At 39.7% G+C, this 12,441-nt stretch overlaps 1 protein-coding gene across 5 annotated transcripts in view; it reads left to right on the top strand.

Moving 5' to 3' along the window:
* Window positions 1-12,441, top strand: part of ntrk2a (neurotrophic tyrosine kinase, receptor, type 2a) — a 100,982-nt gene that overhangs the window by 73,677 nt on the left and 14,864 nt on the right. For 4 of the 5 annotated variants that reach the window (XM_015042258.1, XM_015042261.1, XM_015042259.1 and 1 more), the window contains 3 exons: window positions 7,414-7,586; window positions 7,780-7,935; window positions 8,952-9,042. In XM_015042258.1, the coding sequence (XP_014897744.1) occupies window positions 7,414-7,586; window positions 7,780-7,935; window positions 8,952-9,042 (420 nt within the window). The remainder of the gene's footprint in view (window positions 1-7,413; window positions 7,587-7,779; window positions 7,936-8,951; window positions 9,043-12,441) is intronic. The other variant, XM_015042260.1, reaches the window with a different exon arrangement.

Genomic DNA, 12,441 nt, shown 5'->3' with positions numbered 1-12,441 from the left:
GTCAGGGGAAAAGAAAATTCAAGTCATGATGAGTTTTTAAAAGAAATTTGGTCTGAAAAATGTTTTTGGTTTTAAATTACTTAGTGAGAGTGTAGTTGAAGGTGAAATTACTGCCAGGTCAATATTAAGAAGTGATATCTGATACTCGCATTATATTCAAAATATTGAGCAACTTACAGAAGATAATCTCATGTTACTGAAAAAGATACACATCCTTCCAAGATATAATCCTTCATATGGCACTGGTGTCGTTTTTAGAATCTATGTTCACCTCCATTTCCGCTGCTATCATGACAAAGTCGTCCCTATCAAGGGTTTCTCTGTAAGAGGTAAGGTGGGATTACAGCTAAAACCGCTGACTTCCAGGATGAAATTGAGTGGCATCCCAGGAAGCATCCTTCTGTAACATGTATCTGCCCATCAGCCTCCCCATCAAGGCGGTTCTTCCTCTCTGTGCAGGTCCGCAGTGAAACAGGATCTGAATGGTGAAGAATTTTGCATTAACTATACATGACCTGTGACAGGACCACCCTTCCACCCTCTTCCTTCCTCCCCCCATCCACTAGCTTCCTCTCCTCTGCGCCTCCTGCTTGCACCTGCAGTATCTTTTTTTTTTCTCTCTCCCTCTTCTGACTCATCATTCTGGCTCAGATCCTCCTCACGAAAACCCACGGATCTTTTCTTTTCTTTTCTTGGACTTCCTGTTTTCTTCCAGCTTATCCCTGAAACCACCTGCTGATGCTGCCTGCCAGCTTAGCTTCAGCTTAGTCAGCTTGCTCTACCAAATTTTCACCTGAAAAATCTCTAGAACCGGAGTTCCCACTGACGGCTTGGAAAAGCTACGTTTATTTGTACGCATGGGTGTTTATGTGAAATTTAATAATCCTGAAGATTAAAAGAAATGTTTATAGGAAATAAAGTAAAAAATAATACTTTTTGAAATAAAATACAGTACATTAATCAGGCAATTTCTGGAGAGGAATTAATTAGGATTCCCTCATTTTTCACCTGATTAAAATTGCTAAAACCTCCTACATATGTATCATATCAAGTTCACATTATTGGAGCAACCTTACGCTTCCTTTTGATGAAGGTCTGTCAACTTCAAGCCTCAAATATTTAGTTTGCTTTCTGACAGAAAAACCCTACCTTTCTGAGGCATTTGGAAGTGAAACTATGGCAGTGAGTGGGTGTGTAAAAAGGATCAAAATTATTTAAAATTGGCCATTTTTCTATACAAAAGAAGTGGAGAGTATTTTCAAAAACTGCCTTACATGCCCAGGTGTGGTTGTCCAAACAATTTCACCCTGTGAGCAGACCGAAAGAAGTTGAATGAAGTCTCCAATAAATTAAAGACAGTAGTCATAGGACCTGCAGGGGATCTTGCTCCTGATCATGCGAAACTCCTATGCATGAATTGGGCACAGAGGAAACATTTGCTGTTTAAAAAACAAGACAAGAGAGCGTGTAGACCAAGAGTTTTGGAATAATGTTCTTTTGACAGATTAGTCTAGATCAGAACAGAGAATACCAAGATAAACTCAAACCAGCTGTGAAGCATAGAGCTGGAAGTGGCATGGTCTGGAAAAGCTTTGCTGCAGGATTTTGACAGTGTAGATGAAGGACATTGGGCACATCTATAAAATAAAAATAAAGCAGAAGCAGAACTGGAGCCTGCCACATGACAATGACCCAAAATATACTGCAGCATTAAATTCACCAAGAACCGGTTGAGCATTAAAACAAAGGAGTCCTGTGGTGAGTCAAAGACCTCATCTCGATGTTGTTTTGATGAAATGGGGTGACTGGAAATAAAAGAAATTCCTCAAACTGCTTACAAGTGAAGTGAGAGGTGGAGCGAACTTTCCTCAGAACGAGACTAGAAGGTGCCAGTAAAGTCCGTTTAACCAAAAAGTGCAACAGTGCCTGTAATTGTGTCGGATGTCTGAACTTTTGCTCCGCTAGAAAAGCATTGTTGATATATTTTATTACATTACTGAAATTAGGGTTGCTTTTTGTTCGGATGCAATTGAATTAATTTCTTGCCTATAGATAAAAATCTAGATGAGACATTGATGCTAATATCGTCATGTGATTGTAAACACGACGTAGGTGAAAAGTTAAGTTACAATATTTTATTTTACTTCTTGTTCATTTTTACTGGTGTAGAAGACGTGACTTGCTTCTCCTAGTTACATTTCCTGCTGCCTGCCTTTTAATGCATTCTGAGCGGAAAGGTCACGGCTTTTAGAGATTGGTGGGCATTAAGTGGGCTTCAGAGGAATGCACTTCTATGCCCATTCGACAACGTCCCCAAGGCCGGAGCTTATTGATGCGCTGCGTGAACTTAAACAGCACTCCCAGACCTCCAAACAGCAAAATTACAACTTCCTTTTGTTTTTGTTCCTCCACTAACTTCATTTAAAACACTTTTAATCGTTTTGGAAATAGTCCACTGAGTCTGACTCCCACTTTTAACAACTTTGTTTTGCATTCACTAGTAAAGGAAAGTACAGATTTTTGAGCTAAGAATCATTTGATCGCCATTAAGGTCTGATTGCTCTATATTAAAAAAAAAGGAGTGTCAATTAAAATCAGACTTTTTGAATAAAAACAAAAGAAAACTCTTGCCCAGTTTTCCTAATTAAATTAAAGAATAATTTTTTTTTTTCTGGTAGTTGATGTGGCTTTTGTTTAATCCTCACAAGTCCCAGAAACACGACTTGAAGGTGGTCAGTCTGCTTTTTGTTCTGCTGCAGCGCCATTACAATCAAAATGTCAATCTTTTTAATTGTTTTGGGAGAGAAGCAGGACTCTCGGCACCAGAAACAGATTTTTTTAAAAGTTTAACAATATTGTGTGAGTATCTGACACACACTTTACTAAATTTCTTATGAAGTCCTGTGTGATGTTATGGTAAAGCAAAACCTCCAAACATCACTTAATGATTTGCAATTCAGGCTGCTGTCTGTTTCTTTCAGCAACTTGATGCAGTTTTTTATTTGAGATTGCAAATCTAACTCAGTTCACGTCTACAAAATTACAAAATATTTATCTAAGAGGCAAGCGAAAAGTGAAATAAGCAAGCAACACAACTCATCAGAAGGTTTAAGAAACTACAAAAACTATGTTAGATATTTTGGAAATTAATCTGGTTTTTTTGACTGTAAACACAGCAACAACACTTGTTCCACTGCTTTGGTTGAGTCTTTGATAAGTAAAAAGCAATCTGGTTGACGTATTTTAGCAAGTAGATCAATGGTGTACAATATCTTGAAGAACAATCAATCTTTCAGATCCTGCGTCAAGTGTTATGTTGTTGCTTCTTAAATCCTTGCCATGATTCAAAATTTTATGTGCAAAGAATCTGCCAAACAAAATAGCAGAAAAAGAAGCTAAAAGTTGGAATAAAATATTAAAATATTGAGAGAATGCCTAGAGAACTGCTGAGGGAAAAGCAAAGTTTAAAGTAAGATGGGATGGTTTACAACTTTGGTTTAATATTATGCTTGTCCTATAAATAATAAATGCTCTTCTCTCCTGCTGTCTCTATCTACAAATCACCTTTCACTCGTTTTATTTTTTTTCATTCCGCCTTTCATAAATTCAAACACCATGGCAGACGAGCTGTCTGAGCACCGGTTTATAAGCTGACAATCTGCCACTGCCTCGCCATTTAAATATATAATTACACATAATTATTTTGTCCGTACAGTGCACTCTGTCTGCGCTGCAGCACGAGAACATGTCCTTGATTGTTTACCATATTAAAACATGCACTCGCTAAGAAAGTTTAATGGTGTCAGTTTGGGAGTCATTTATCAATCACCCAGTCAGGCATTACATGGAAGCTACTTTATTTTGCTCTTACTGTATATTAAACACCGAGGAGTCATCAATCAAAATCATGCTGCAGGAAGTACCGATGCTCAGTAAAACATTCACATCCATACGAATGCAGCACACTTACTTGACTGTATCCCATCTATCAGAAACACCAAACACGTCCATTAATGTTTCTTTCTCACATGTAAATGAGTCACCACAGTTCTGAGTTAGAGGTTGTTGATTGCTTTTTTATCTGTCCAAGAACCTGAATGTGCTCAGACTGGATGACTAACAGCGTAATATTGTGGCTTTTTTGGCCTGGGAATTAAATCAACTTTGAGTTCAGTGAGTGAGAGCGTGATAGGCCGCTTGTAGACGTTTCTGCCTCACAGGGAAGTCTCGGCGGCAGCAAGCGGCCCTGGATCCAGCTTTATTATGGCCAGCTCCGTGCAGTGATTCATGATTATTTTATAGAGGTTATTCGATGCACTTCAATGATTGAGCACAGACAAGCAGTAAACAGGATCTTTGTTGAGACTAAATGTGTTCCTTATTTGACTAGCTGTAAATCCATACTCATAAAAAGTATTCTGTGTAAACTACAAAGCTGAAAATTGGAGAGAAATTGTCGGTTTCAACATCCTGGAATTAAGCAGGAAGCCAAATCACTTAGCAAAAAATATTTTTGCTAAGTGATTTTATTTTTATTTATTTATTTTCATTTATTTTATTTTTGTGCTTAACAAAAAATATCCATTCATCTTGAACTCTTGCCCGTTTTGTTGTCACAATAACAGACTTAGATTTTAAGTGGAGTTTATGTAATAGACCAACACACTGCAGCACATGATTGTGAAACTAAAAGGAAACAATTAATTGAATAATGAAACTAGTAAACAAACAGAGCACATGTAGGAAAGAAGCTACTCTCAACAATTGAGATCAAACTTACAAAATGCTACGTCTGATTGAAATCTATACATGTACATCACCCTGAACGCACCATCCCTACCATGAACTTTGTGTTGGCATCTTTGTGTTGTGAGGACAGTTTTCTTCTTGAGCGACAGGGAAGCTGGCCAGAGATTTTAGGACAGATGGATGGAGCTAAATGCAGATAATTTCTAGAGAAAAACCTTCAACTTGAGCATACACCGAGGCCTCGTAAAAACCAGCCCATCATACTACACTTTACTTCGTACAGAGGATCTAACTCCTCCACTGTTGAGAAACAATTGCTTCCTGTAGGCGTGCACTATGTCGAGGTTTAAAATTTTATCCAATCGCTAACATTTGCCCGTGGTGTATGTAACGACACTATGATGCTTACCAAAAATTGTCTGCACTGTAAACAGCAGTCCTCTACCACAAAGAGAGAAATCCAAACAAAGTGGCTGTTAATCTTAATTCAACATACGGAAGCGTGGCCAAAACGGACTGAGTGGCTTCATTCACTTCCTCTGCTGCCGCCAAACTACGGGCAGACTACCATAGACATGATATATGCTTATATTATGTCTATGCAGACTACAATTCTAAAACGACGCAGAAAATCGACGTCATCGTTTACAACTTCTACTGTTCACTGATTGGCTGGCTGAAATTATACTTGAGAAATCCAGATCAACAGGGAAAACCCCAGCTGTAGCAGCAAAGAGAAATGGGAATGGAGCGGAATCGCGTAGGAAGGAAGCGGCCAGGTAACAGTGTGCGAGCGTTGATCCATTTTCACCTGATTTCTTAGTTGTGCAACAATTTTGAGATCTGGCCGAGTTTCATTCTAATTGTGTGCTGGACATCGTGTAGTAAACAGGTTGTAACACTTCGCGTCCAGCTCCAAATCAGAAATACAGTCACACAAAAATTAAACCCTCTGGTAAGGGTGTGGCACTGCTGAAGCAGCACCACCAATTTACCTGAAACTCTCAAAAGTCATTGAAATGGCTTGCTAGAATTATGTACAACCAGCAATGCGATATATTAATATTATAATTGAATGCCGCTTGCTTAAAAGTACACAAGTCAGGACAAAAGAATTTGAGTTTATGAACTTCAGATCTCTACAAAGCCACATAAAATATTTTCCCCCCAAGCATGTCTGTTTGCATATTTAATTTAAGGTTTCCTCATCTTTCTAACATTAGCATAAAACAGTTGCAGTAAAAGTTTACAGACAAGTGCAGTGGAATTAGGTTGCGGTTTTTCGACGCAGAAAGGCAAGATTTGGCAAGGACGAACTTTTTGTTTTTTGTTGAACCGTCTCTTCTTCTAAGGAAAGTGGCTCCTCACTTCCACGCTTTTCTTCTTCCTCATAGTTCTGGATTCAAGGCTTCAATGTGCCATAAATGCGCATACATTGTGAGCAGTCAGGTTGCATCCAAGGATCGAGTTGTATGGTGTGAGAACATGATTTGTGAGCTGTGAATTATTAAATCCCGTGATGTTGTTTGTACAGTTTGAGCTGGAGCTGAATAGACTAAAAACATCATGCAGTGCATGCTGAACTTTAGAGCCTGCAAAGGACTTGAGATGACACCTAAACGTGCATGCAGAGGTACAATGAACATAGCATATTCATGCAACCCAGAGATAAATTCATTTTAAAATCTGAGGCAGAGGTGATTTTCTGAATGAGAGCAAACAACTTACAAAAATTCAGTCTGCTAACATGCAAATGAGGTAGAGATAATGTATATTGCATTAAAAGTATGGCTTCGAAGCAGCACAATACATATTCATGACAAAAAACAGGCATCTTTTTCCCTTCCACTTCTTAATTTTACTTGACTTTACGATGGTTTTTCACATATCTTCTTATCTTCTTATAGTCGTGTATGTAATCTTCATGCTGTATCCTATTACAGACTGGTATGTACATGACCAGAAAAACATTTCCCGATGCACTTTTGCTTTAATGCTGGCTGCAGAAGTTGCATGCAGTCAGGTTTTCTACCATCTGTGCTTTCTGAGCCAAGGGTTATGGGTCATTCACTTCATGACCTCTTGTTCTGTGTGTGTAATCTGAGTTTCTTTCTGTGTTTTGGTACACAGAGAGACACCGACTCACGTATATCCATGTCATATGATGTAGGAAGACAATCTATTATTCATGTAGGACAAGAGAATTTTTCTATATCTTTTTTTTTTTTTTTGCATGGGAAACTAATACAGAGCCTGTATCACTTTCATTTCCTGCAACTCTTCATGCCCTATTCACACACTGACATTCTCTCATTTCTTCTTTCTCCGTCACAGATGCTTGTGTTACTCAACCTCCCTCAAAGATTTCCTGATTCACTGAAGAGATTAAGATTAGTTTAGAAAAAGGCTGTTTTTACCTCCCCACCTTGTCTTTGACTATGTAATATTAATTTAACTCTTTGTATTTTGAGCTGGAACGCAGTTTGTTTGGGAGCTCACTCTGTTTGCTTCCACTGAGAAAAAAGAACCAACATAATATGTTGAAAGCCCAGAATGAAAAATTGCTAATCATCAGCAGCGTAGAAAGCAAAAAGCGCAGAGTTTCTTTATTTGTTGCTCGGCTAAAAATGCCACTTATGTGTGCATATGTGTATGTGTTTGCAGACGCTGAAAGAGGCCAGTGAAAACGCCAGGAAGGATTTCCATCGAGAGGCCGAGCTGCTGACCAACCTGCAGCATGAGCACATCGTCACGTTCTACGGCGTTTGTGTGGAGAGCGACCCTCTCATCATGGTGTTTGAGTACATGAAGCACGGAGACCTGAACAAGTTCCTCAGGCACGTCTCGCTTCCTGATTGCACGGAGTGTTGCCAATGTGGACACACATAATCAGACAATTGGAAACAATGTTCAGCAGCAGTTTGTCATTTAAAAACTCTCCTCGAGAGAAGCTGAGTATTGCTCTGCGTCTTTTGTTTGAGGCTTCAAGTACAAAGCACATCTGAACGTTTGTCACCTGTTCTCTTGTAGGGCTCACGGACCAGATGCGGTTCTGATGGCAGAAGGCCAGACCACCAGACCCGTGGAGCTGACCCAGTCTCAGATGCTCCATATTGCCCAACAGATAGCATCTGGCATGGTCTACCTGGCTTCGCAGCACTTTGTGCACCGCGACTTGGCCACCAGGTGCGTCACTTACTACGTTATTATCTGCTTGATTGACTTGTTTTCTTCTTTTTTTTTTTTTATCAACAGGCAATATTAAAAAAAAAATCTGTGAAATTAAATGTAAACACTCATAAATGAATTACTTTATTGTGTTATTTTCCTAAATTTAGTTGGAAAAGACAAGAAAACATTCATAAGCGTCCAAAAAGATCTCATCGAAATACTCGTCTTCACGACTTAAACAATCACTACAATTTTCCAATAAAAGCTGAAATATTTTAGAAAAGAGCAGCCACCAGAGAAATTACAGGACACAGTGTGCAGTACATAAGATCTGTGTAATGTGGTGTCTGTCTGATAGATTCATTCATCATCACAATAGGAAATAACTGAATGAACCCTTCGAATACTGAGCCCTGAAAAGCATTTCACCTATTTTGGATTTGTTCTACTTCCACTTTTTTTTGTAGAACATGTAATAAATTTCAATATCAGATGAAAAAAGAACCCAAGTAGATACAAAATGACAAATACATTTTGATTTTATTTTGAAAAAAGTTAACCAAATCAGTCTGTGCCGCGGTGAAAAGGTAATTGCCCCTAAGAGCTAATAACTGGTTGTTCTACCCTACGCAGCAAGAATTTGCCATCAAACTTACATCAGTTTTTCATCTCTGTGGAGGAATTTTGATTCCCTCATCTGTGCAGGATAATTGACTTTAGCGACACCGAATGGTGTGAACAGCCTGTTTGAAGCCTGTTCACAGTTTAACCGGTGGAGTAAATTTATTCCACCCTCAGGAGCTGAAGTCCTGCATGTTTTGTATCTTCCCCTGCTTGAAAACACTTGAAAACAAATGAATAAGTCATCAGCAGACTCCTGTAAAACTTGGTGACAGTAAAGAGAGATAATTAAACTGTTTGATTCAGGAAAACATCAAAACACACAAGACTTCCTTCAGCCTCTGATGGCCAAGCCCACCTCTGTAACATATCAGTGTTTGTATTTATTATCTGGTTATTCCTTTTTGCAGGAACTGTCTGGTGGGTGAGAACCTGCTGGTAAAGATTGGAGACTTCGGCATGTCCAGAGATGTTTACAGCACGGACTACTACAGGGTAGGTGTATGTGTCGATATCTTTTCTGGCCCTTTTTTCAACCGACCCCTCCCCTGTTTACTGCTGCATGGGTCTCCTTCTGCATCCCCCCTGCTCCGCCTCAGTCCCACACTTCGCCGCCACCCCTCACCTGAGCATGGGCATGAACTAAAGAGTCAACTTTTGTTACTGTAAGCGTTTTGTCTGCCACTTTGCTACAATATAGATACATTTTACCTTATAATTTTAAACAGATATGTTACTTTTCAATTACCTACTTGTATAGTGATGTATAGCTGTAATGATGTTATTTTTTCTCAACTATGAGAAAGAATAACATATAAAACAATTACCATCTTCACTCTTGACCACAAGCTTCAGAACACATAGCCAAGCGGGCTTCAGAGAAAGAAAATCTCTTGCTTGTAACCAAGTTTTCTAATACATGTGAAGACATTCTAAGAAAAAAAGGAAATAGAAATGTTGTCATGCACACACAGTTGGACAAAGAACATTTTTATGCTACAGAGGAAGATCATCGGGGTGTAACACCCACAAAGGGCATCCATTAGTTTTATTGTAATGAGTGTATATCTAGAAACAGCAGAGGCAAAAACAAATGTGCCTGCACACAAACAGAGCAGCGTTAGCGCACATTTATCTGCCAACGTTGCCATATTTGTGTCATTCCCCGCCTTTACTTTGAGTGTCAAGATAACCCAGGCGTACATGAGTGAGTCAGAAGTAAATCTGTGGGGGTTTTTTTTCTCCTGCTGTACAGCTATCTGTCACTTTCCCAAAGGGCCAAGGCCTAATAAACTGTATTGACTGATCGATAGTGGCTGTCCATTTTCCAACCGTCTCCCCCATCCGCTGTGACATACTGACATGACTGACAGTGACAGATAACTCCGAGGAGGCGGGAGAGGGAGGAGTGCTCATTCAGTGACAAGAAAAATCTCTGTTTGGAATAAATAATGACATTAACAGTGACACTTTGAAAGATAATAATCTATATGACATGCAATGGATGTATTGTTCTTCTTCTTGTTGAACAGAGTCCAGAAAAAGGAAACGCTCGGTGTGCTTTGTGTTCCAGAGTAATAACTCTGCACATTTATCTAGCTAATATACTGGGGCTGTATATTAGCTAGATAAATTATGCTTTGTAATATGTCGTTGATTCATGAACACAAAGTACAGCTGCAGTGTCAAAATGGAGACAATTAGTTGAGCATTGTGACCTAGCATTTGGGTGTGTTATTTATTTATTTTTAATTTCTGCATTTAGAAAATTAAACGCATCAGGAAAAAAAAAAAAATCTCTGAGTGGGCTTCTTCAGAACGGTCTCTGTGTGACAACACATAACAACCTCCTCCTCCTCCTCCCTCTTCCTTTCACCCCTTCCTCAATAATGCCAAGTGCTGAGGCTGTATCCATGGCAACGGGTAGCGGGTGAAGGTAGCGGCGGTGAGCTCTGGAGTTGAATTCATCGTTTCTCAGGAAGAAAAGTAATCAGAGAACTTCTGCTTAGTATGCTGAGGCAGTAGTAGAGGAAGAGAGAAGGAGAGGAGGGATAGAGACAGCAGTACAAAGATGAAAGGAGGAACGAGATGGGACAGAAAACAGCAGGAGGGGAAAAAAGGGAGGAAAAAAGTGGGATGTCAGACAGGGGAGAAAACAGATTAACAAATACAAAAAAGGAGAGAAAAGGCAGTAATAGAGCGATAAAGGAACATATTTGGAGGAGGAAGAGTGTAGAGGCTCAGGAGCCTAGAAGAGGCATCGTACAGGAGACAAAACAAAGCAGAAACCGCAACAGGGTCTCTGTCAGAGACAGAAAGAACGACAAAATAAATACAGAGGAGAACAACAGCACAGCAGAGGGGCAGTTTCAGGACGGCGGCTGCATCTCAGCACCTAGAAGAGACGGAGGTGTGTGTGCATGTGTGTGTGTGTGTGTGTGTGTGGGAAGGTAGTGTGTATGGACCCAGTCATGCTCTTGCGTCAGACGGGAGCAAAGATGAGTCATAAAGGAATTGGAGCTCAGCCCCCCCACCTCTCAGCACGCATGCATGAGTGTGGAAATAGAAGCAGAGCCGATGAAATGAAGGGGGTGCAGTGACGTCACCGACTCCCCTGTTACACAATCAATCTGACGGGCACTGCCTCGTATCAAACCTTCAGCCATATTTCAGGGTTTCTAAGTGTGTCAGTGTGGATCAATGTGCCACTGATGGTGGGTGTGCTTTACCTTACAGTTTTAGTTTCCTTAAAGTGGACATTAAAACGCATTTACAGGGATTTCCCTCTTCACACCAAACATTCATGCTAAGGAGTCAGAGTGTCTCTAAAGTGCCATAGTGCTATTTCATGACTTAAAATAACTTTCTATTCCCAATTTAACGCCTTGAAATTGTTTGTCTCTTTGAGAAGCTCCTGCTCTTTCCAACACTTGACCTTCAGGATGTCATCGCAACAATGTTCTTTCATTATGTTATTCAAGGAGCGTTGGACTGAGAAGTAATTTGTGTGACAGGCTCAGAAAACACAGTTTCACGAGGTTTGCTGATTGTTGCTGCTGCTAGTCTGAAGAAACTCAGTGGGAGATGTTGTGGAGGGCCAGTGCTCTGTGGGACAGAATCTCAGCTGGAAACTTTAGCTCCAGGGAGGAGATTTGTGGAAATTGGCTCTGCTTTGTGGGCGCAAGCGTTTATGCACCCCAAAATGGCTGCCACGCGGGCTTCCGGCATTTCTCAGACAGGCACGAAAGGATCAAAGCAACACTCCAAGAATGATTTTGATGAGGGAATAACATTACTTTACATAATACTCCCCCTTTAATAAGTATTGTAATTCTTAATTTCCTCAAGCCTGATGTTTTGTCTTAACGGCAAAATGTTGCCATATTTCAGAGGCAGAAAAAATTCTTAAAATCTTAAAAATGTGACATTTTTGCCTGATAATGAAACATCTGAAATTCCTAAAGGAAGGAACAACCCAGAAATCCATTTCTGCCCCCCTTTATTGGTCTGTGCCTACTGCTTTTCTGTAAAATGTTAGTATTTATACCACTTAAACAACTTCATTATCTGTCCCCTTTTGACTACAAACTTCAAAACATGTTATCAAATTTATATATGATGAACCAATACAATGGAGTGCAATTTGTGGAGTGGAAGAGCATTGAGGTTTTAAAATCTTCTCCTCTTTGTTGTGGGTTTGTACCAAAGAGAACAGGACATTGACTCTTGAGAACTGGAACTGGACACCCATTGTTTAAGTAAATGTCTTAAAATAGAAAGAAATGGTAACGATTGAAAATGACCCCTTCCACCTGTGCAGCAGATACTAGTTATAGTTTATTAGTTCAGTGATTCTTGAGAATAGGGACAAAACAGGTCCTATGAATAAAGCACAAAATT

Source organism: Poecilia latipinna, unplaced genomic scaffold (genome assembly GCF_001443285.1).
Source record: "Poecilia latipinna isolate Pla-1442-1.1 unplaced genomic scaffold, P_latipinna-1.0 Scaffold583, whole genome shotgun sequence".
In the NCBI taxonomy this organism is placed as follows: domain Eukaryota; kingdom Metazoa; phylum Chordata; class Actinopteri; order Cyprinodontiformes; family Poeciliidae; genus Poecilia; species Poecilia latipinna.
This window is presented reverse-complemented; position numbering and strand designations above follow the sequence as displayed.